This window comes from Nematostella vectensis, chromosome 3 (genome assembly GCF_932526225.1).
Source record: "Nematostella vectensis chromosome 3, jaNemVect1.1, whole genome shotgun sequence".
NCBI classification, from domain to species: Eukaryota; Metazoa; Cnidaria; class Anthozoa; order Actiniaria; family Edwardsiidae; genus Nematostella; species Nematostella vectensis.
The window spans coordinates 10719181-10744540 of NC_064036.1; the positions used below are offsets into that span (position 1 = coordinate 10719181).

The 25360-nt window shown below is 41.5% G+C and overlaps 2 protein-coding genes across 5 annotated transcripts in view; both read left to right on the forward strand.

Moving 5' to 3' along the window:
- The window catches only part of LOC5506165 (protocadherin Fat 4-like), a 74346-nt gene that overhangs the window by 1825 nt on the left and 47161 nt on the right, over nt 1–25360 (forward strand). For 3 of the 4 annotated variants that reach the window (XM_048724532.1, XM_048724529.1, XM_048724530.1), the window contains exons 2-26: nt 689–760; nt 3285–3421; nt 4062–4136; nt 4271–4360; nt 4631–4726; nt 4959–5069; nt 5380–5511; nt 5781–5859; nt 6409–6515; nt 6792–6959; nt 9998–10123; nt 10410–10568; nt 12153–12355; nt 12889–13018; nt 13392–13483; nt 13882–13969; nt 14068–14196; nt 14993–15063; nt 15369–15609; nt 16078–16311; nt 18315–18572; nt 19246–19293; nt 19497–19548; nt 19744–19871; nt 20410–20543. In XM_048724532.1, coding sequence (XP_048580489.1) covers nt 689–760; nt 3285–3421; nt 4062–4136; nt 4271–4360; nt 4631–4726; nt 4959–5069; nt 5380–5511; nt 5781–5859; nt 6409–6515; nt 6792–6959; nt 9998–10123; nt 10410–10568; nt 12153–12355; nt 12889–13018; nt 13392–13483; nt 13882–13969; nt 14068–14196; nt 14993–15063; nt 15369–15609; nt 16078–16311; nt 18315–18572; nt 19246–19293; nt 19497–19548; nt 19744–19871; nt 20410–20543 — 3160 coding nt within the window. Of the gene's footprint in view, nt 1–688; nt 761–3284; nt 3422–4061; nt 4137–4270; nt 4361–4630; nt 4727–4958; nt 5070–5379; nt 5512–5780; nt 5860–6408; nt 6516–6791; nt 6960–9997; nt 10124–10409; nt 10569–12152; nt 12356–12888; nt 13019–13391; nt 13484–13881; nt 13970–14067; nt 14197–14992; nt 15064–15368; nt 15610–16077; nt 16312–18314; nt 18573–19245; nt 19294–19496; nt 19549–19743; nt 19872–20409; nt 20544–25360 lie in introns of those variants that run through there. The other variant, XM_048724531.1, reaches the window with a different exon arrangement.
- LOC116613992 (tripartite motif-containing protein 3) lies at nt 20566–24264 on the forward strand. The gene has a single exon (XM_032374525.2). It carries the CDS (start codon nt 22156–22158, stop codon nt 23575–23577), a length of 1422 nt encoding a protein of 473 aa, XP_032230416.2. The 5' UTR covers nt 20566–22155; the 3' UTR covers nt 23578–24264.

A 25360-nucleotide genomic window follows, 5' to 3' on the forward strand; every position in this document is an offset into this window, starting at 1 on the left:
CTGCCCCCTGATCAAAAACAACTTTAATAAAAATATGTTTTGCAAAAAGGCCGAAAGTTATTTATTATTAAAACAAAATGGAACTCTTGACATAAAATTCTAACCCTCCCCATGTGTGCTTCTTGCTATGTGTTTTGTGTGCTTTTTCGCTTGTTTATTTTTTTGTATGTTCTAAGCAGCACTACATTTTTCAATTCACTACAAGTTCTGGCTAGGGACCCAACTCGAAAACCATTTTGGTTCATTTAGGCCCTAGGCATTTCCTTACTATTATACTATATTTCTTTCTGGACTGACTCAAAATTTAAACATAGAAAATTGAAATGAGATATAGTCTCGAAAACAAATAATGTATAAATTAAGAATTATGGAAATGCGAATAAAGTATTGATTGATTGATTGATTGAAAATGAAAGGTTAAAGGTTTAGTGTCTTTCGCTATATATTCATTGGAGTCAGTTAACACAACTGCACGCTTTGGTTTGCGAATATAGACTGATCTTTAATCACAGTATTTACAACTTATGGCATACGCCATGACCTTATATGGTATTACAAATAATCATTATCAAGAACGTCATCTCTGTTATATGATACTTAAGTAGAGTGTGCTAATACACTAAAAAGGTACCCTTTTTATACTGTTGTTTTAACCATATTTTTAACCGATTTTATCCCCAATCCACAGGGCAAGCAAACAGTCCACCCAGATTTGTTGAGACACAATATGTAGGTCGACTCCCTGAGAATCAACCCACTGGTAAGAAAAAGTTAGGCAACTATAGAAAGTATTATGGTAGAGTAAATATAACTATACAGATATTATATATATATATATATATATATATATATATATATATATATCTTGGTTTGTAGGAAAAAAAACACGCGAACTACCGTTTCATCTCTACAAGCCTGTTTCTTGGTTGCCCACTCATCAGGAGATTTATTAAGAATATATTACTACCATCACTTATATACTATCTATGTATAAAATTAACATAAAAATATGGCGCGAAATTTGAATGGCTGTTATGGTGAAATTGAATAGATCAGCTGTTGCATAACAAGGCTATGTTCCTGTGGCGGCACGAAGACACTAGCTCGTTACGCTTGTTTAAAGTTGATAGCTTGGGTTGGCGGATAATGATAAGTTTTTCTTTGAGGCAGAGATTACATCTTTTGCTAGAGCTGTTGTAGGTGGAGTGAGATGACAGGATTTTCCATGAAATAAAGTGTTCTATGTCGTTGTCTTTAAGGATCCATATGTACTTGCTTAGTTCGGTCGAGTTTCTGTGTTTAGCGTGTCGGAATGAGGCGGTGTGGTTTCTATATCTTGTCTTGAATTCGTTCTCGGTTAGTCCTACGTAGGTTTCGGAGGTGTTGTTGCCCTTTCTTGTTACAGTGGCTTGGTAGATAACAGATGATTGGAGGCAGTTTCCGTCAAGGGGGCACACGTTCTTTTGTCTGCAGTTGCATGTTTTGTTATTGGCGGTGGCGAGGGAGGTGGAGGCGTCTTTGGTTGTTATTGATGAGGCAATTATGCGTTTGTGGCTGTCAATTATCTGCTTGATGTTGCTCATGCAGCTATAACTGATTTTGATTGTGTTCCGGTTGAAGATTTTTCTGAGTTTGTGGTCTTTAGGAAAGTGCTTGTCTATGAGTGAGAGGAATCTGTGGCCAATGTTGGTGCTGGTGTTCTTGCTAAAAGGGGGGTTGTACCAGATGATGTTGTTGCGCTGGCGGTTCTTGCGTTTGTTTGTTTGTGGTGTTTGGTTCGTAGTGCAGCGTGTAGTTATATCCACTTTCGTCGAGTGCTTTCTGGTATGGCGGGGCGGCTTGGTCGAAGGTTTCTTTGTCTGATGATAGTGTAGATAAGCGTTTGTTGATACTGGCAAGGATATTCTTTGTGATGGTAGGTGGGTGGTTGCTCTCGCGGTGGACGTATTGTAGTGGGGCGTTTGGTTTGGTGAAAGGCTGGTAGGTGTTGTGGTTCAGGTCGAATGTGACGTCTAGGAAGTTGACTACTCCCTTGTTGGCTTCTATGGTGATTCGCAGTCCGTTGTTGTTGAAGATGCGGCCTAGTTCTTTCTTTATATTTTCTGTGTTTTTAGGTGTGGCGCTTGTGATGGCTAGTCCGTCGTCGCGGTAGAGTCCTACGTTGATGTTAAGGTCTTGGATTTGGGAGAGGAGGAAGTTGCCTACAAGTTCGCATGTTTCATTTTTAGCTTCCCATTGTCACGTCGAATGTCGAGTTGCCTTTTTTGTGCCAGGGTGTTTGGTTGTGAACTAGGATAGAGCTCTTGGCGTGGGTTATGATGTTTTTTTCTTCAGCGGTGATGCAGTCGTAGTCAGCGGCGAAGTCGAGGGCTTTATTTAGGAGTTCTTGGCTGATGGATGGGTAGAATTCCACTATGTTGAAACATATAAAGTTGGATGCTGTCTTGTTTTTTGTTGATGTGAACCAGTCGATTACGGCTTTAGTGATTTTCCATTGGTGAAAGTTACGTTTTGTTGCGATGGTGGTGTTGATGCGGTCGAGGATACTTTTGCTGATCTTGCCTATTTCGGACTTGGTAGGGTTGATGAGTCTGCAGGTCGGTTTATTAGCGAAGTTCGGTTTGTGGTCTTTGAGTGTTATAAATGCTTGTTTGTTGGCGGTGGTGTCCATTCTATCGTCTATTCCTAGTTTTGTCGCGATGTTTTTGTTTTCTTTGTGGATGGCTTGCGTAGTCTCACGTGGAGCTTTCTTGTAGGATTTTGTTATGTCTTTTTCTAGGAGATTCGTAGGCTGACGGTTCTAGTTTATAGAAGTTGATAGTTTTGTCGGCGGCGACTAGGAGCTTCGGTTCATTTTTTATGCAGTCGCTGTCTTCTTTTAGTTTGTCAAGGAATGGGCTGCTCGCTTCTTTGAATTTTACCGACTGGATCATTTTCAGCATGTCGTCTTCAAAGTCTTTTAATTCATCAATAGGAGGAGGGTTTTTGGTCGATTTGAAGCCGTACGTTTCTTTTGAAGACGAAGTGGGATCGGGGTTGAGAAAGAAGTGGGCTTTGCAGCGCATTCTGCGTAAAAAGTGCTCGGTCTTTTCGATGAGGCGTTGAAGGTAGTCATTACGTGATGGTAGTGGGATATTTTTGGACGAGTAGTTGATGCTGAATTTTTCCATTATGGGTAGCCGTAGAGTGCTCGACAAGCTGAAACTTGGAGCTATGATAAATCATTTAGTTGATTAAGGGGAGGGGGTTGAGTTACCATGTGTGTTAAATCCTCTATTTTCCAGGAACGGGTGTTCTGACTGTCCGTGCAGTTGACAATGAGAATGACCAGATTACATACCAGCTTAGTGGGGAAGATGGGCGGTTCAAGATTAATAGTGTCACTGGGGAAATCACTTCTAATGTCAATATTGACAGAGAGGTCAGATATGATATATATTATTGTTTTGTATTTTTTAAACACAAAAGTCTATGTATATTTTTTCTCCAGTAATAAGCAAAACCAAAAATTGTGAACAAAATGATAGGTTAGATTGGCTAGATATTTATTTATTTCTGAGACTTGTCCCCACCCTCGGGGTTTGGGGACAAGTGAAATGAGTCACAAATGTACTTTGCAAAAGCCATATCAGTTTCTGGTTGGAGACTCTTTTTCTTCTGTAGCAAGCGATTCAATGTACTAGTATTTGGCAAGCTGCATTGTGAAATGTGCGAAAAAACAAATATGAATGATAACTAACGCTAGATGAAGATGATTTATTTTTTTTCATTTAGCAAAAATCTGTTATCTTCATAATTGTTGGCACAAATGTGCTTGCTCAGGTATACTGGCTTTGAAATATAAAGGCTTATTTCAGTTGTCTTATGTCAGGTATTTGCCTATACCTTGTATCCCGATTGGTAGGGGTATTTGACTGCAGTTTTGTCCCGAGGGGGTGGGGGCTTTTCTCTCTTTTGTACAGTGTCTAATCCCCCACCCTTCCCCAGGACTATGGGGGTGGGAGTTTCAATTGACTAGTGCATAACCTTTTTGACAGTAAATCTCCTTTTTTCTTATCTAGAAATTACCTGGCAGTAATCTCCTGGAGTTCAAAGCTATTGCATATGATGCCAAAGGTGCTGGTTATGACTATAGGGTATGTGAAATGTGTATGGAATTAAACTGCTATTAACTACGTCAGCGGTCTCAATAGGGGGGGGGGGGGGGTCAATGCTCTTACACATGCTTTGTGTGAGTTTATGCAGGTGACATCATTCTCATCTCTTATAGGTGGATGTCCCAGTCCGTGTACAGATTGAAGATGTTAATGATAACACACCAGTTTTCATCAACACTCCTTACAGTATTTCTGTCAAAGAGGTAGGTTATTGTGCTCAGATTGATCCCTGACAAGGCCACAATTAATGTACCTTGTTATAATCCAATGCACATGAGGCTTTTTCTTCTTTCGTTTGACAAAAACATGCTTCAGTGCATACCAGAAACACAATGGAATACTTTGTGTAAATCAAGACAATGAATCTCACATGCTTATTGGAATTTCTTAAAACTTTATCTTGGTGGGTACAGCAGCGCATGTCTTACAAATTATGTGTACAGAATAACCTGAAACTGGTGTTTTTGTGACAGAATACCCTTGGTACTACTGGTTTTGCTGTTAAAGCAACAGATGCTGATCAGGGTCAAAATGCACTCATCAAGTACTCTATTACTGGAGGGAACGAGGTGAGTGTTTAAAAATATCATCACCATTAATCATGATCATAACAAGACAAAAGCACAATAGCAGCAACATTGATCAAGTTAATTTGCAAAATCAACTACAGGAAAACAAAAATAATAGCATGCATATGACATTTTCTATAACATGTGTATGTTTCACATATATATATATATATATATATATATATATATATATATATATATCCTGAGCTGTCTCAATGTGTTTCATTTCCAGGCAAATATGTTCAAGATAGGGGCCTATGAAGGGACTATAAGTGTGTTCCCAGACTCCGGAGTGCTTGACTATGAGAAATACAAAAGCTTCAATCTCACTGTCAGTGCATCAGTAAGTGACAATCTCAATGAACTAGCTGTACATTTAACAGACGGCGCAGATAGATGAGGCACTTTATCCATTAGAAGAGGGGCAGTCACACTACGGGATTAGGGGATCGATAGTTATACACTGGGGGATTGATTGTTGCTTAAAATCGGAGAGGCCAATTTCTTCTTCTCTCAGTTTTTAGCTGGGCGTAATTTGTACAGAAAAATGTTGAACAAAGAAGAGCAACAAATAAATCGAAATAGGGCTTGAAGTCAGTCTTGTAACTTTCTACCAGTGTATATCCTTAGTGTACTCTGTTCTTTGCATCAAGGACCTCGGAGGAGTGAATGGCAGCAGGACTGCTGTGACTTCAGTGTTTATCCGTGTGGAAGACGTAGATGACCTACCAGCAGTTTTTTCACCTGATTATTACACCGCAAAAGTGGCTGAAAGTTCTACTAAGGTATCTTTCATTACAATATTACAAACATTACATATTATGTTGTTACAGGAAACATGAACATTTTGCATGTGTGTGAGATCACTGATCTTGTGTATACAATGTGTAAAAGGAGTTAGATTGTTATTGGTGCATTTTGTAGCAAGTTCAGCATATTTGTAGCCGTTATGTATTCTCCAGGCAATCACCAGTTTGTAATACCTGTTCTGTTCACCACTGTTCAAAAGATGTCTTTGTTGAATTGTTTTTTTAACATTTTATGATATTTTCAGGGTTTTTATGTCACGACTGTAACAGCACGGGATGGGGACTTGTCGCTCAACAAACCTGTGTCTTACTTTATTGATCAAGGTAAAACACTCCCTCACCATAATGGCCTGTGTCGTCATCAATCAATGTAAAACATCACCTCAACATTATGAGCATGTGTCTTCATCAATCAAGGTGAAATATCCCATTACCATAATGGGCCTGTGTCGTCATCAATCCAGGTATAACAACATCACCTCAACATTATGAGCCTGTGTCTTCATCAATCAAGGTAAAACACCCCCTCACCATAATAAGCCTGTGTCTTCATCAATCAATGTAAAACGTCCCATTACCATTATGGGCCTGTGTCTTCATCAATAGGTAAAACATCCCATTACCATAATGGGCCTGTGTCGTCATCAATCAAGGTAAAACACCCCCTCATTATAATAAGCCTGTGTCTTCATCAATCAAGGTGAAACATCCCATTACCATAATGAGCCTTTGTCTTCTTACTTCATTCATTAAGATAATACAACATCCCCAATGATCAAGGTAAAACATTTCCTAGGAACCCCATTGCTTAGTCGCATAGTATCATAAGTTTTTGGATAAAGCTGGACTTTTAGTGTATCTATTTCGTTTCAGTGACAAACCCAGGTGAAGCATTTGTGATCATTAATACCACTGGCGTCATCACTGTCAACAAGCCGCTGGACCGGGAGACAGTGGCTTTCTATAACCTTCGCGTTGGGGTATGGGTTCCGCTTTGATGATGCTTTCATCATGTAATTAAGGGGCGAACGTGTTGTAGTAGTAATAAAATGTTGATTATATCTAAGCTTAAATACCTTTGATATTTTGATTGATGAGCCAGATTTTTAAATTGGAACAAAAGGATAAGTGTAAGATAAATTGTGTGGGTTTTGAAACAGGTGCACGTTCATTTTTTCCCCTTTAGCAGGAATGCCTACTTAATGAGCGTGGGCGTGGATTTTTACTCACTGTACTGTTTTTTTTTTATTGGGTAGGCTATTTCAACGATACACAAAGCGGTCTTTGCCACCGTGCAAATCACAATTACCGACATCAACGACAACGCACCCAAGTTTGTCAACTTGCCGTATAGCGGTACGGTACCGGAGAACTCCCCCACCGGGCTAACGGTACTTCGCGTCACAGCTCAGGATGCTGACTCGGTATGTACTCTTCATTGTGAACTGAAAACCTCCACTTCTAGCGTGTATACTTGTTCGACGTCAGCAGAAACTTGTTTCATTTAGCACAAGCTCGCTCATAGGCCCGTTCAATATCTCTTTCCTCCCGTTCTTTGTCGGCACACACTCGCCTACTATCTTTGGAATATCTCTAGCTCAGCATATAACAAGACAACTGCTCACTTCGATTCGTACTGTAGACTAACTTTATTCTTTAATTCAGATAATTATATAGTATACACCTTTGACCTTATATGGCATAACAATCACTTGTCACGCAATCATTACATACATAATCAATTACATCATCACTAGTGTTAATCCTATAAATATCTTAATGCTAATACACTACATCCCTCCCCTTTTTGCTAATGGAATGTAGGACTTAAATGAATAACCTAAAGCAACTACAAATATAAAAGTAATCACAACAACTAGGGAAAATCAAATAATGCGTAACCATGCACGTGAGCTCATGATAATCAATCACTTAAATAATACATAGAAAATCTACTGATACACGAGATAGTCGTTCAACCGTGCTGGAGGCTGGCGGGCTCGAACACTTGTGCGTATCGAAGGCGGTTCGGGAGGTTGGTCTACAGGAGGGTTGCTTTCTATAGGGTCTTGGATTAATTCCGGGTTACCCTGGTTCTCCTTACTTACCTTCTCACTGGTTGCCTCTGGCACTTTCTTAGCGCATTGAACGTTTCGCCTTAGCGTGCCTCCAGTCTCACTTTCGCAAACAATATCAGAACCATTCTTACTTACCACTTTGTACTTTTCTGGTCTAAAGTTTGGCTCTAACTTTCCTTGTTGTTCATTCCTCATTAACACTGTATCTCCCTCTTTAATCTCACTCTCTTTAGCCTTCTTGTCGGCATGCTTCTTCAGCTTTAGCTTGTATTCTCTATCCCTGTCTCTAGCTAATTCAGGATCACTAGCTGTAAAGTCTAGCTGGGGAAGCTTTGTGCGCATTTCTCGCCCAAACATCAACGAAAATGGGGTACACCCTGTTCCCGTGTGTGGCGTAGATCGGTATGCCGCAACAAACTTCCTAAACTCTCTCTGCATTTCTGCCTTCTCCTGAGTAGCTATCTTTAACACCTTCAATATCGACCGGTTAGTTCTCTCTACCAAACCGTTTGCCTGGGGCCAAAGTGGAGTCGTAGAAAGCCATTTCACCCCACCTGCCCTGAGAAATGTCTGGAACTCACCTGAGATAAATTGCGGACCGTTATCCGTCCTCAACACTTCTGGATACCCATACCTAGCAAATGTTGCATCTAAGAATTCGATAATGTTCTCTGCCTTAGTCGATCTCAACATAGCTGCCTCAAAATATCGACTGAAATAATCGATGATGACAATCACATACCTACCATCGGGGAGCGGTCCAAGAAGATCCGTACTACAAAATTGCCATGGTCCTTTAGGCATTTCGGTCGTAACGATAGGTACCGGTGGATCATAGCTCGACACTAGCTGACATAACTCACATGATTTGCACATAGACTCAACATCCTTGTCCATGCCTAACCACCATACCTTACTTCGAAGTCTCTGCTTACACTTGACAATTCCTTGATGACCCTCGTGTGCTAATTTTAACACTCGATCTCGTAGGTCTGAGGGTATGAAAATCCGATTTCCACGCAAAATCACACCATCGCACTCACTCAACTCTCCTCTCACTGACTTCACACTTGCTTCACACTTGTCCCACTTACCTGTTTTCAAAGCTTCCTTCATGTTTTCGACACTATCGCAGTTATCTGAACTGGTTTTAATCTCTTCCCATGACATTGCAATCGGTTTAGCTTCCCTCACTACCGCTGCAATATAATCTCCTGTGTCATCCACTTTAGTGCTTTCTCTGGGACCTCTACTTAACCTAGACATCGGGTCTGCGATGTTAGACTCACCTGGCTTGTACTGTAGCTCAAAGTCAAATGGCTCTAACCTCAAGCTCCATCTCTCTAGCCTAGGCGTTGATTTGGAATTCGCGTTGTTAAACACGTGAGTGAGCGGCTTGTGATCTGTTATGAGTTTGAACTTTGTACCTAATAAATACATCTGGAAGTGTTCACAAGCCCATACTAATGACAGTGCTTCGCGTTCTGTCTGAGAATATCTCTTTTCCACATCTGTTAGACTTCTATGCCCATACGCTACTACTCGGTTCTCACCTGCTTTTCTCTGGACTAGGACAGCTCCTAATCCCACTGGACTCGCATCAGCGATCACGGTCGTTTCGCTCTCTCTATCAAAATATGCTAACGTCTCACTAGCACTCATCAGCCTTTTGATGTCGCGAAAACTATCTTCCTGTTTTTGGGTCCATTCAAATGGAACCGATTGGCGCGTTAATGCTCTAAGTGGAGCGGACAGGGTGGCTAGATCCGGAATATAACGACCGACATACTGTACCAGACCTAGGAATCCCCTTAATTCTGACACATTCATTGGGGCCCGGGCGTTTACTATTGCCTCGACCTTACCTGGGTCGGCTGATACCCCGTTGTCAGAGATAACATGCCCTAAAAACGTGATCGAACTTAATCCGAACTGACACTTACCTGGATTGAGTGTCAACCCGCTTTCCGACAAACGTGACATAACACTCAATAAACGCTCTTTGTGTTGGCGTTCGTCTTTACCGAAAACAACAATATCGTCAGCTAAGTTTAACACTCCAGGTAACCCTGCAAGAACCTTCTGAATTGTGTACTGAAACAACTCAGGAGCGCATGAAATCCCCATACCAAGCTAATACACTACACTACACTACACTACACTACACTACACTACACTACACTACACTACACTACACTACACTACACTACACTACACTACACTACGCTACGCTACGCTACGCTACGCTACGCTACGCTACGCTACGCTACGCTACGCTACACTATCGGCACACGTTCGTTCATAGGCTCGTTCAACAAGCGGAGATGGGAGCCATGTGTGGCTTTACTTATCCCAGTTAGGTCATTGTTTTTCTATGTAACTAGGGCGACAATGCCAAGTTCACGTACTCACTTACTGGTGCAGCTGGAAAGTTCGTCGTCTCTAGTGAAGGCTATGTGGTGGTCAGCGGCAACATCGACCGAGAGACACAAGACACCTATGAGTTCAAGGTAAGAATGCTACTTAGCATCTGCTTTGGAGACTAGTCATCCGCGTGGAGAGGAGGGGGGGGGACTGCGCAGTCATAGGTTCCATATGAAAAAGGGTACTATATGACGAACCCTCAATAAGAAATGACCCACACTAAATCCAACTAAAATCCTAAACTAAATTAAACAAACTTAAAACATTGTGAAATTCGTACCATCGTACTAAAAAAACGGCTCCTTTTGATTGCCTATGCAAAAAATAGTCTATGGATAATAGTATTTTCAAATATTTCAATATTTTTTCCAGGTGAATGCAAAGGAGAGCACAACATCTGAACAGTTCTCAACAGCCACAGACATCAAGATTAACGTGACGGATGTTAATGATAACAATCCTCAGTGCAGCCAGAACGCCTACTCGGCTACCGTACAAGAAAACATGCCCAACGGAACGAAAGTTATGCAGGTATGCGTGTCACGCTAAAGGCATCAAGCTCAGACATCACGCATTCACATAGTCTCTGGTTGGCTGACCAACGTTTCTGGGATCGCTGTCGCGTTATAGAATAGCGAGATGGTGTCACTCTAACGCAGGCACGCAGTCACATAAGTGTGGAGAGGATACTCCAGTTACTATAGGTCATTTATGTGTGTCACGCAATAGGCATCACGCTCACGCATTCCCATAGTCTCTGGGCAGGGCTGGATAACGCTCCTGGACATGCGGTTGCGTGGCGTTACGTTTTCCATTGTGTCACATCGTATCACGCAGCCATGAAGTCACATACGACAAGTCCCCAAAATAAGGTCTGGTTAACTTCGGTAAGCTTGAATTTTTGCGTAGAGGTTCTTTATGTTATGTAAACCAACATATCAAAAAGTGTTTTTTCTAATCTCGTCTTCGAGATATGAGGCTTAAAGTGCCTTTTCAAATGTTCAAAGTATGAATTCTCCTCGTTTTTAGGGAGAAGTCGGGCTCTGATCAGAAATTAAGCCAACTTTGCTCGCTAATATCTAAATTTCATATCTTCTAAATGTCTTTAAAATTTGGAATTGAGAATTTGGTCAGAGGAACTCCTTGAATGCGGAATCTTGAGCTTATATATTGAGAATTGGAAAATTTCATGCCCTTTTTTTTTGCTCTGTCGTCACATACCAATTGTCGGGAGGTCACTGCAGTGACTATAGTTAATTTAGGTGTGTCGCACAATGCGCCATATAGGGATCAATTACACGGAAGATATACGCATCAGGCAAGTGAGAAGTGGATTATTAATACTTTGGGCGGATCCTGTGGGGATGGAATGGGTGGGTGTTTTTTGCATCAATATGATTCAGTGCAATGATTGCTGTGTAATAGAATACTGTATTTGTCATTCTTACGTTGCGTGAGGACTGGGTTTTAGTTTTCTATGTCTCTATCCACCAGTCACCGTTTCTATCATCATTCAGGTTCCTGTCTCTCTATCCACCACTCACCGTCTCTATCATCATTCAGGTTCCTGTCTCTCTATCCACCACTCACCGTCTCTATCATCATTCAGGTTCCTGTCTCTCTATCCACCACTCACCGTCGCAATCATCATTCAGGTTTCTGTCTCTCTATCCACCACTCACCGTCTCTTTCATCATTCAGGTTTCTGTCTCTCTATCCACCACTCACCGTCTCAATCATCATTCAGGTTTCTGTCTCTCTATCCACCACTCACCGTCTCTATCATCATTCAGGTTTCTGTCTCTCTATCCACCACTCGACGTCTCAATCATCATTCAGGTTTCTATCTCTCTTTCCACCAATCACCGTTTCTATCATCATTCAGGTTCCTGTCTCTCTATCCACCACTCACCGTCTCAATCATCATTCAGGTTCCTGTCTCTCTATCCACCACTCACCGTCTCAATCATCATTCAGGTTTCTGTCTCTCTATCCACCACTCACCGTCTCTATCATCATTCAGGTTCCTGTCTCTCTTTCCACCGCTCACCGTTTCTATCATCATTCAGGTTTCTATCTCTCTATCCACCGCTCACCGTTTCAATCGTCATTCAGGTTTCTGTCTCGGACGCGGACCTTGGACCGAATGCAGACGTTAGGTTCAGCTTCATACCTGACTCCAGTGGGCTTGACAAACTGTTCACTATCGATCCAGTCAGTGGAGATATCAAGACTTTGGCCACGTTTGACCGGGAGGAGCGTGTCTCTTATGGTCTCGGCATTCGCGTGATTGACCAACCGAGCGGACAACAAGGACGGTATGTCTATATAGCTAATAAGCGCTTTATTAGGTCACGTGATAACCAGACAACAAGGAAGGGAGATAATATAGCCAATAAGCGTGGTAATAGGTAACGTGATAACTGGGCAACAAGAACAGTTAGTCAATAAGCTTGTTAATAAGTGATAGGGTTATGTGATAACCAGGAAAACGGAAGGTGCGTCAGCTGAAACACGTGATAATAGATCACGTGATAACCGGACAACGGACAACGTGATAACGCGAAAACACATGGTATTATATGGTCACTTGATAAGTCAACTAACCGGTCAACCAACCGGATAATATATCTACATTCAATCTAGCGAAACACATGGTATAAGGTCACGTGATAAGCAAACAATAGGAACAGCACATTATTATAGCAAAACACGTGGCATTAGATCAAGGTACTTCTTGACATGTGGATAATAGAATACTATATTCGCCATTTTAACGTTGCACGAAGGACTGGGTCTACTTGATTTACCTTTTTTGAGTGAAGATAATGTACCCTCTATTCCACTTCAGTATTGGCGAGTGTTCCGTCCAGGTGTCTATTGGTGACGTGAATGACAACAGTCCAGAATTCAAGAACTTGCCTAATAATACCCACGTGTCCGAAAAAGCTACCACTAACACACCCGTTTATACCGTCAAGGTAAGGTCATCCGTCCTGCGAGCAATTGCCTAAGCTAAGCTAATTATGATGATGATGACGACGACAAAGACGACGGTGGCGGCGGTGTTGATGATGATGATGATTATGATGATAATAAAGAAGATCTGATGGTTATGATGATTTTGATGATGCTGGCGTTGATGATGATGACGATAATGATGATGATAAAGAAGATGATGATTTTGATCATTATGATGGTGTTGATGATGTTGACGATAGCGATGATGATGATGATGATGATGAAGATGATAGTGATGACTGGATGATGTTTTAGTTAATTTTATTGTTTATGAAAATCATACACCCTGTTTTTTTTAAAAGCCCTAATCCTACATGAGTGTCTCATCTATAGGCTACCGATATCGATGATGGATTGAATGCAGCGGTTAGCTACGTAATCATGGCTGGTAACGATGGCAACGTCTTCACCATGGAAGCTAGCAGGTATTGAATGGCTAAAGAAACACTCAAAACCTCTAGGTGTGAAAAAAAAGCCTTTTCTCAGGCTAGCAAAAAATCAGTCGAAAAAATGCCTAAACTTAAAGTTTCTAGTCGTAAGATTAGAAAGCATTGAGTAGTTTTATGCTTAAACTTAAAGTTTCTAGTTGTAAGTATAGAAAGCATTGAGTAGTTTTCAGCCTTCGCCGAATTGAAGCTTCTAGATCTGATAGCTGCGGTACTGTGGGGAGTGCGATTTTTGTTTTAACACTTGCGTTGCTGAAATATATCGCATGTTTAAGTGGTTTGTTGCCGAATTAACTACTAAAGAGAGATACGCCCAAACTCCCCCCCCCTGGAGAAGCATAAAAGCATTAACGCCAATACATATATTTTTCTATCAGCGGGTTGGTGAAGACGTCTAGTTCGTTGGATCGTGAGACCACGCCTGTTTACACGCTAGTTGTCAGGGCAACAGACGGTGGTGGGAAGGTATGCCTTGTAGGACATGCATGCTTGAACCTTTTTTTTGTAGAACATTGCCTTCAAGTCTATCTGTATTTTATTGGACGCGGGGTTATTTTTGACAGGAAGTGACATCATCGCTGACAGTTATTCTTGACGATGTGAACGACAATGCCCCAGTATTCTCTCGGCCGGAAGGATACACGTTCGAAGTACAGGAGGGGGGAGTGGGTCTGTCTGTTGGGACAGTCCAGGTAAGGCAAAGTAATGGGGGGAGGAGTGGGTCTGTCTGTTGGGACAGTCCTGGTAAGGCAAAGTAATGGGGGGAGGAGTGGGTCTGTCTGTTGGGACAGTCCAGGTAAGGCAAAGTAATGGGGGGAGGAGTGGGTCTGTCTGTTGGGACTCTCCAGGTAAGACAAAGTAATGGGGGGAGGAGTGGGTCTTTCTGTTGGGACTCTCCAGGTAAGACAAAGTAATGGGGGGAGGAGTGGGTCTGTCTGTTGGGACTCTCCAGGTAAGACAAAGTAATGGGGGGAGGAGTGGGTCTGTCTGTTGGGACTCTCCAGGTAGGGCTACAGTGAAGTGCACTGGCTGCTTAATATCAATGTTGAAATATTTGGTGGTATTTGGAACCTCTATACTGTGCGGGCCATATCACCATTGAGCAGACCCAAGTGTATTTTTTATCAACTTGTAAATACAAAAAAAAAACCAAATAGTCGTGTTCGTGAACCAGTTTTTGGTGTATTTTATAAACTTGTATTGATCTTTATTTCAAGCACACATTAAATTCATGAAGTAAGAGTAGACATGCCAAAATTTTACTGTAAAATGTAGCACTATCGGTTTCATGTATTTCTTGTTAACTTGCACTAGTAGCCAGTCGCTATTGTACAGCAACTTCGCTCGGTGCCGCCGATGTGTAAATACCAGTAGCATATGCCATGCTAGACTGAAAACGATAAGCGAGTCCTTTACTGGGAAAAAAAAATGCAATATCAATAAATTGAACCACGATTTAGCCCTTTTTCGCATCCTTTTGATTTTCAGGCGACGGACCGTGATAGCGGTATTAATGCAGCGACCCTTTACTCGTTGAAATCTGTTGCGGATTATTCAAAGTAAGTCTTTTTGTTGATTGTGGTCTTTGCACTTGTTTATTGTTGCTGAGGGTGCTGTTGTAGTTGATGAAACTGTTGTTGGCGTATTTGTAGAAATAGTAGTAATGTTGTGGTCATTGTTCTCGTCTAAACTGTCTAGTTTACCCTCCACTTTCTCAATTAACTTGTGTTAATTGTTTTTGCTGCCTTTGCGTTGCTGCTGTTGCAAAACTGGTTTGTGTTTGCATAAACCCTAATTTTTACTGTTCTTCTTTAGATTAATTGAATAGATGTAGCCTAACTGCAAACGCCTTATTGTTTTGAAGGTTTATCATTGACAGCAAGACTGGCGTTATTAAAACTTCCTTCTCACTTGACCGCGAAACTCAGGATCAACTCAACATCCGGGTCATTGCAAGAGACACAGGGAGCCCACAGCTGTCTGCGGAAGTCGGTATTATAGTCAACGTGACAGATATTAACGATCACAGGCCCGCGTTTAGTCAGCGGCAGTACTCAGTGACAGTCCAAGAGAAGCGTGCTTCACATGTCATTTTGACTTTAACGGTAATGGTCACGTGTTGTTGTAAAGGTCTTGCCTTTTACACACTAACGGAACAAGTCACACATTCTTATTTTAACGGTCGGTTATGGCCACGCATTCTTATTACAGTTGTCACGTATTTTATGTTAACGATCATTTTGGTCAGCCATTCTTATAATAACGTTTGTCACACATTCTTATGATAACAGTGATGGTCACGCATTCTTTTGATAACGGACGCATTCTTTATAGTAATGTCAAAGATGACGCATTCTCGTGTAATGTATTATCATCATCACCATGGTAATGATGGTTGTCACAAGAACGATGACGATGATCGTGATGATGATGCCGTTGGTCACCATGACAACACATTATTATGAGAGACGATGTACATGACACTTGTGCATGTGATGATTTTGACGATTCTTACGTCTTCCATTCTAATTTTTTATTCAGTAATGGTCTAATATTCCCTGTTCACGTCACAGGCAACCGACTCTGATCGCGGTATCAACTCAGCCCTTCACTACATGATTGACAGCGGAAACTTCGGGAACAGTTTTACTCTAGACGCTTTGACGGGCTCCCTGTCTACTACTGGGCCGCTTGACCGAGAGGTCCGGGCCGAGTACACTCTGCTCGTTTTTGTCTCGGATCTCCAGGGTAACGCGTCTCTCGGGATACCTCTGCGTGACTCGGCAGTAGTCAACGTCTTCATCGAGGTACCACCCTTAAAATAAGGATCTGCTAATAATTGTATTTACACGAAAAATGTTATGTATTAAAAAAGGGGTGTGTCAGGTCGGCTTTTGTTTACGGCCTTCCTTTTTTAATGTTTACCGCATTACAAGCGGGTGTTTATCCCCCAAGCTTTCGCTAAAATGAGAAAACGGTTACATAAGGTTACAAGAATGTTTCCCTTTTCCGACTTCCCCGCTTTTTAGAATGAAAGTTACGCAATCATTTCCACGTTCAAAGTAGTAAAGTTCACATTTCTTGATTATGCGAATAAAAAACAGGAACCGCAAGACATTGTCCGCTTAGTGACAAGGAGTAACGACGAGGATTTGAAAGTGTTTCTACTAGTAGCGCTAGTAGAATACTAGAACACTAGTAGAGTAAACTTTAGTAGAAATCAACAAAGGATGGATCGAAGGTCAACGCCCAGTAATTCACATATTTTCAATATGGTCGCACTTGGAAATCAAGTATGTATCGTTGTCCGCATTGCGCCTAGCCTGCGAACAGGCTCTCTTTGTGCTGAATCGGACTTTTAGCCTTTCGAGTGTTTAGGAGCCCTGTGGCGCGCGGTTTTAGTCGGAGGGGCTTTTAGCCTTTCGAGTGTTCAGGAGCCCTGTATCGCGAGCGGATTTCCCAAGAGCGCGCTTCACGCGCCAAGACGTGCTTCGCACGCATTCGAAATCCCTCGCTATCGCGAGAGGAGAGGATTTCTCCTAAAGCGTCCAAAACAAACTGCCCACACGAACAAACTTTTCGCTCGGCCCACACACTAGCGCCTGTGTGCAGGCTACATTGCGCCATAGATAGCACAAAAAATGACACAGTTCTGTGTAAACCTTGTGGGTGCTTAACACATTGACCCCTCAGCCGGCCTGTACCGGCTTTGGGAAGTACCCACAACCAAAAAAATTCATAAATGCAAAATAAACACAACAAGATGAAGATACTCAGGCATCAGTCTAAGGGATAAATGGTCTTGAAGATATGCATCCAACCAAGGTGTTGGCAACTACTCTTAAGCCAAATAATAGCACATGTTCTTTGACGAATTTCAAATCGAACAAGGAAAGAAAAGCAGAATCACTCCTCTCAATAAAACGCTCAAAATACCACACAAGGGAGAGAGATCAGCAAACACAGCTCAAGACACAAATAAATACCCTTATTCTGATCCTCCAGGTTAATTTCAATGGCCTCAAAACACAATATTCAGTCCTTGAAGGCTCGTAAAACCACGAAGATGCCTTTACGGATTGCAAAGCATTCTGGGAGATCCAGGGAAAAATTCACGAGGGGAGGGCCAGTCAACACTACTCTCCCCAAAGTCAGATGGTTTTTTATAAGTCTTTTCACCCCGAAGCCAAAGAAATCAAGTCCAGGTCATACAGACCCAGAATAGCAGTGTAAACATTTTTGGAATCAATTTGGTTTCAGACAGCATTTAGGAGAGATGTGGTGATTCATAAGAAAATTATTTTCTCATCCAGGCAAAGCTAATCAAGAAAAAATCATCATGAATCCACCTTTGCTTGCAAATATCCATAAGCAAAGCACTCAATAATGCCCCAATAGACTTCATGATGTCCTGAGACACTCTCCTAATATGCTCATAGCTGTATTTTTGATGAAAAATGCAAGCAACCATCAACTTGTGCTGGCTTAAGCACAACGACAAGGGATTAAAAGTGGGGACCGCAAAGCACTGTTGAAAAGCTTGGATAACGCTGACTAGGTGCAGCTGTGTTTGACTTTGACAGGCTGTATAAAACTCAAAATAGGGGGGTATCTGTTTTCAGTCTTTTTTTGTAAATTCAGCTAAAAAATAGCCAGGAGCCAATGGGTTAAGTGAACGATTGAAATAGGCACTACTACTCTACACATTTCTCCAACAATGCCGGTTTAGACGTATGGTTTTTCAAGTTCTTTGTCAGTTGTATTTACCCTTACAAGTGCGACCACAAAGTGATATCGTCTTTATCTACAGGATATGAATGACAACAGCCCTGTGTTCCCTCAGTCCCAGTACTCTCTCACCATCCCTGAAGACACGGCGCCGGGGACAGGGATCATTCAGGTCCAAGCACGTGACATTGACAGTGGGATCAGCCAGAATCTGCATTACTCTATTGTTAGCGGTAACTCCCTTGGGAGATTCTTCATCGACAGCAGTAGCGCGCGTGTCTACGTAAAGAGTCCGCTGGATAGAGATCCGCCACGGAACGAGGGCGCATATACACTTGAGGTAACTATGCTTCAATCGGTAAACTTTATTACGTTAAAAGAGCGTCAGTCGGATTATATCTGTAGGTGAAAATGGAGACTGAATTGGGCTACCGAAAGAGTATAAAGAAAAAGAAAGAAAAAAGAAGTGGAAAAAAAACACTTCCGGTTTTTGGCAGCAAGACGAACGTATAAAGAGACCGTTCCCAGTAATCTCCGAGAATCAAAATCTTGAAAATTCTTTAAATTCTTGTTTAGCGTCCAGCTTCAAAAAAGTCTCCCTCTTCACCCCAGCAATAGGGATGACCTAATACAGGCCTTTTAGGGCCATGGGCACAGCTCATTTTCAGTCTTAAACAATTTAAAAAAAATCAAATCAAAAGTTCCACTTATGTAACATACATTTCCCGGTTTATTTCTACTGGATACTGGGAAATATGGATGATTCAATGCAATAGTTTTCACCATCTTTACCCATGAGCTGCAAATGAAGACTTCACAATGTATTCCTATATAGAGTAGTTTGAATTTGAAAAAGAGCCCAATATGCTCCCACTCTCTCAAATGTTCGCCCATTGTCAAAACTAAAACTAATATAAGCGCATCGACCCTAACGAGCATTAAAATAAAAGAAAGCTCACGAAAAAGGAATATTGATTGTATACAGGGAAATTAAATCAGTTGTCTTTCTGCAGATTCTTGTTGAAGACGCTGGCAATAACTCCCTCAATTCCACCACAAAGGCAAGTGAAACAGACCACTAAAATGATATTCTTTTTGAATTACGGATTCAGCATTAGTACTTAGATTTACACTAAAACTGGCATAATATAGGAGGCAACTTTTTGGCGAGGCCATGTCTGCATATTTATCAAAATTTTAAAAGGACTCCTATTGCAAACCGACATAGGAAAGACAATAATATAAGATTGTTCTGTCGTATTAGGTTACGATAACTATATCTGATGTGAACGACTCTCCCCCCGAGTTCAGCCAAGGTAGGTATGCATATTCTGTCACAATTACCGCTCGATCTTCGCCACCCATAAGTTCTGTATAGATTTTATTACCACAGGAATGTACACGTCTCCCATAGACCATTTTAGACGATGCACAACATATGTTTGCTATGATTTTCTACATTTAAGGATGAACCGCGTATATCCATGATGTTTTGTTTTGTTGTGTACCAGCAATGTACAGTGTTAGAATCCCCGAGAACATTACTCTGGGTACTGTGGTCCTGCAACCGAGCTGTGTGGATAGGGACCTGGGAACTAATGGACAGATTTCCTATCACATCTCCTCTGGCAACAGTGAGGTAGGGGAATTGACAATTAGATATTTAAAGGGAGAGGGGGTGGGTATTTCTTTTGCACCTGTTTTTGTTCGTTTTCTCGATTTTTTGTGTAAGTGGGTACACAATCGAAGTGCAAGATTTTCCTCCTTAATATTCCTTGATCCAAGGCATGGTTTTACAGGCTACTTGATCTTGAAATTCCGCTTAAATCACTTCGAAAATGTACTACCCATCCTAAACAACTTAAATATAACTTAACAAATAATGCAAAGAAAGTTTTTTTGAACAAAACAGCTTCAATGATTTTCATGTTATTCAAGCGGGAGCATAAGACTAACCACTACCCTACAATATGTAAGACTATAAAGGCTACCACACTCTGGTCTTCAGAGCTGACAACCTCTCAACAACGCCGAACCCCCAAAAGCGTGGCGAACAAATGCCGACGGAATGGCGGGCCTACCGCGACAAACCCTTGATCCCCCGGGAGTGGCTCCGCGACACACCTTGGCATTACGGCTACCTCATTTATATATAACTTTTTTTATTTCTTTGTCAGACACCCCCAAGGTTTAGTGTAAACCCCAGTAGCGGTGCGCTCTCGGTGTCAACAGAGTTCGATTTTGACACTGGGCGTAAGTCCTACTCACTCGTGCTCACGGCCACTGACAAGGGCGAGCCCGCACTATCGGGGTAAGTGGTTCACCCAGGTTGCGCATGCCTTTGTAATTATTACAAAGTTGTTAGTATAATGTATACTTAATTTTAAAAAAATGGCAGTGCAAACAACGATTGGCGAAAGGCATTTCCAAAATACCGAAAGTATTTTATAGGTACTATTTATTCTTAAACTATTTATTCTTAAATGTAATGTGGTATCAGTGATCAACATCTATTCTGCATTCGGGGGAAATATAATGAGACAAATGGTCATAGAACTTCCATTTGCCAATCGACATTTGCAGTTTGCAATGATAACGTCTTTTGAAATAAGTTCCTTCGATAACTTAAAGTATATTGTTGCGATCACCTCATGGCGTCATAATGCTATGATTTGTTAAACCTGGAACTATAGATTTACCGGACTATAACTATGCTGAACTATAGATTGGCTGGACTATATGCACAGCAAAATAAAGTGGGCGTTCAAAGTTTCACTCCACCTGCTCTTCCTCTAATTCACTAAAAACTGGTAGTCGACTCTGCCAAGTTTCGTCATTAACAGGATTCTTAAGGGCGGATTGAAGAAGGTTTAATCATCACAAACCTAGTAACAACAAATTAGTAGTGCGAGACGCAAAAACATTACAACCATAAACAACCATATAAGACAACTGGGCACGGACCCCGCGGGTAAATATGACCGATAATCCCACTGGCCCTCCTACGGTAACTTGACAATGACCAGAACGATTTTGGCAATAAAAATGTTGATAAATAAGGTCATCCTTAACTCTGTAGATTTTTTTTTTTCAAAACTGTTTAGCGAGGCGCTTTGTTTGTCTCACGCTTCGTTGGACAGCAATTCAACTTTCAAGTATTTCATATCTTCTACATTAAGTAAATGCAATTTTCAAATATGAATGAAGTCCAGCACATCCCAAGTTTTTTTCAGTTCATTTCTTTTTACGTCGGTCTGATATGCAGGGGAAGAGTTTTGTGGCAGCAGTCGAGTATGCGTGACTATGCAAATATATAACGGATCAATCTTAGTCCAAGCGACCTTATTATACATTTCCACATGCCCTTTTTGAGGGTTTAGTTTATTGTCATTTGTTCGCTGTAGACATAAAGAGCTCATTTCTTAAAACCTCGCATAAACCCATATTTGTGGAAAAGTCTGAGCGCATTAAGTATATGCAATTTTCAAATATGAATGAAGTCCAGCACATCCCAAGTTTTTTTCAGTTCATTTCTTTTTACGTCGGTCTGATATGCAAGGGAAGAGTTTTGTGGCAGCAGACGAGAATGCGTGACTATGCAAATATATAACGGATCAATCTTAGCCCAAGCGACCTTATTATACATTTCCGCATGCCCTTTTTGAGGGTTTAGTTTATTGTCATATTTGTTCGCTGTAGACATAAAGAGCTCATTTCTTAAAACCTCGCATAAACCCATATTTGTGGAAAAATACGAGCGCAGGGCCTTGATATGCTTTCTCAAAAGAAGACCCAAAGCTGTGATCGAGAGAGCAAAACGTCTGAAACGTCTTCTTGAGCAGGAAGTTGTTTATGTCGAGAAACAGAGAGCTGCCGCTGTCGGGCATATTGAACAGACTCTTATTAGCATCACAGCATACTTCATGAGATTGATACAAGAAACCAACCAGCGCGCGGCAAAAGTGGAAAAGGGGATTCAAGAAAAGATCACAAAAGCGGAAGAATATCTAGAAAGGCTCGAAAGCAACGAGAAGAGAAAACAGGAAGGTACATACGGGAACGATAAAGAAACGTACGAGAACGATGAAGAAACGTACGAGAATGAGGAAGAGGATCTTGAAATCCCAGTGGATTTTATTTCCGTCCATCTAGAGTACCATCCCAATACTGCTATCCTTCAAGTTATTGAATGTGGTGAAGTAGGCAAGGTCGAGGTATACCCTTGTTTAGTTGACCCATCCAAGACTACTTGGACAATAGATAAAGAATATTGCAGAGAAGGTGAGATGGTTACAATGACCGTCAACACCAGACACACATCCGGGTTAAGCACCTACTGTCCAAGGGATGCCTTAGCTGTAGCCATAAACGATGGTTCCAAGTCCGAGCAGCTATTACAGTGCATTGATTCCAAAACAGGAATATATCAATTCGAACTGACTGCGGGGAAACCTGGTGTTTATCATCTGTCAGTCAAAGTAAATGGGAAGGGGGCTACATCCGCCCATGAACTAACTGTGCTACCGCCGGAAAAGTTCTCTGTCGAAAATCCCCTCGGAATAGACACCATCGATATCAACCCATCTACGTCTTTAGTGCTTGTCTGCGGCAGAAAATATCATGAAGTGAAAATGTTCCTGAGTCATGGTGCGTTTGTGAGGACCATCGGCAGCGGCCGCCTGAAGCAGCCTTGCTGTGTCGTACATCTTCTAGACTCGAACCTGCTGCTGGTCTCAGACGTGGGCAACGATGCCATTTACACATTAACTAACACTGGCGACTTCGTGGGGACATTTTGCAAGAGTGGGCATGGCAAAGGCGAGGTACGGGGGCCCCTTGGTTTATCCCTTGGTAAAGATGGCGAGGTTCTGGTGTGTGACAGCGTCAATAACCGCATACAGGTTCTTTCATCAAATGGGGATTTCATCAGGAGTTTTGGAGGCCGGGAAAGTATGCATTTCCGGTATTGCGTTTACAGTCACGGGCTATATTACGTGACGGCTAGTGGTCACACAAGAGTCTCGGTGTTCAATGATCTAGGTGAGTTCGTGGACGTGTTCCGTGATTGTCGAGGCGCGTTTCATGTACTTCATGAGCCAAGAGGTCTTGCCGTCTCACCCGATGGTCAACTTGTGGCGGTTTGTGAGAAGGATAAACACATGGTTCACATTTATAGGGATAGAAGGCTTGAACGAAGTATCGGGTCCTTCGGTCGGGGGCCCCGGCAGTTTAACATGCCCCAAGATGTCAAGTGGCTAGGCGAGTCTCAGATTATTGTGAGTGACTACGGCAATAATAGATTGCAAGTGTTGGACTTGCTAGAAGAGGGATGCTTAGCAACGTAAGAGAGTGTGAATTGAGTGACTAGACTTTAGTCAAGAAGACCTGAATTACATTCTTCGAGCCTTACTGGCCCCACTTTCGCTTACTCCTACAAATGGAATTTTCTAATAGGACACCCCCACCCCTTCCCTTTCCCACAATTTCCAAGAATTTCAGCCGTGGAAAGCAGTGTTTATATGGAATATACATTTGAGATATAGTGGAGTAAGGGTAAGAATTTGGATGAATTGTATCCCATGATGTCATGATAAAGAATCTTAACAATAGATTGCAAGTGCTGGACTTGCTAGAAGAGGATGCTTAGCGCTTTATGAGAGTGTAAATTGAGTAGCTAATGTATTGAGTAGCTACAATATTAGTCATAAAGACTAGCTAGGGTTAGGGCTAGAATTTGAGTAACTAGAATTGTATCAAAAAATGACATGATAGTCGATGTATATATCTGTTATATTTGTTGCCTTCGTCTCCGCTGGCCAGGCGCGTCTCAAATTATTGTGACAAAAGATTACAAGCGTTGATTGTGCTGGGAGCTTAGATATTTAGCTGTGACAGTCTATCATGTTGACATGTGCCTTTGTGTCTCCCATATATTGTGTGCAATAGTTGTTACAATGTAGTTCTTAAAGATTAAGTGTAGTACGTTACACGAAATATGATCATCTATAAATACAAACAGATATTTTACTGTGTATGTGTATGGATATATGAATATGTCCATAGGGATAAACCTCAACCTCAGATAGGGTGAGGACTTCCCTCGATGGCAAGACAGCAGTATACGGACATATCGCCCACGAACAGGGGGTGGGGGTGGGACAGTTGATGGTGAAACTCTTCCTTGTCTACTGACCAGACGGTAGCTGACGCGAATGAGCCAGATCTGAGTTGGAGAGAGGAGATTCAAGATAGGAAGAGACAGATCCATTGCCTATCGGGGTCTTTCTTTATTATTATTTTATTATTTCCAAATGATACCAATGGTTGCGATCCCCCTTCCCCCTCCACCCAGCCAATCCTGGTATGCGTCTGAAACCTTCGATATTTGTAAACGGATTTCAAATTAATGTAGAAATGCTAGGCTTGTTTTAGTATTTTTAGATTATGCTTACTTTCAGAGCCTATGCAAATAAGATTTTGTGACGTCAGAAAAAGAGTAATTTCGCTCTAAGTCATTCTCTTATCGTTTACGGGGACTTTGGCTTAAATCTCGAGAAATAAAACTCGTCGTGGTATCAATTCAACCTTAAATGATATTTCAGATACATAAAAATCAGTTAGAATCAGAATGATGGCGTTGGAGCATTTCAATCCGAATCGCTACGTGATTTCAACTTTTTTGATAGCGCTCGACCGCCATCTTGGATTTCACTCGTTAGAGAAAAACAGAATGGAAGAGCGGGTGATTTTCCGAACGATGAACAACGTGGCGCAATACTTGGTGTATATAACAATATTGCCTGCATACTCAACAAAAGGAAATGAAAGGATTTGGATTTGATGTCAACTGTTAATTTGATAGCGCGCTCGACCGCCATCTTGGATTTCACTCGAAAGAAAAAATAAATGGGAAAAAATAAATGAAAATAAATAAAACTAGTTGTGTGTCTTAAAAATGAGGTTTCAACCAAATAAAAGGTTTTTAACTTCGCACTCGTGAAATAATTGAGTTTATTCATCAAAAGTTGTCTTGAACTGGGATTCCATCTTTAATTATCCAGGCTACTTATGTCGACACAGTCGCTTAAAATGTTCTTTGCTGCAGCCAGTCTTTTTTAACTTTATTGA

Excerpts from the sequence above, each read along its gene's own strand:
- LOC116613992 (XM_032374525.2), top strand. The coding sequence starts at position 22,156 with ATGAGATTGATACAAGAAACCAACCAGCGCGCGGCAAAAGTGGAAAAG.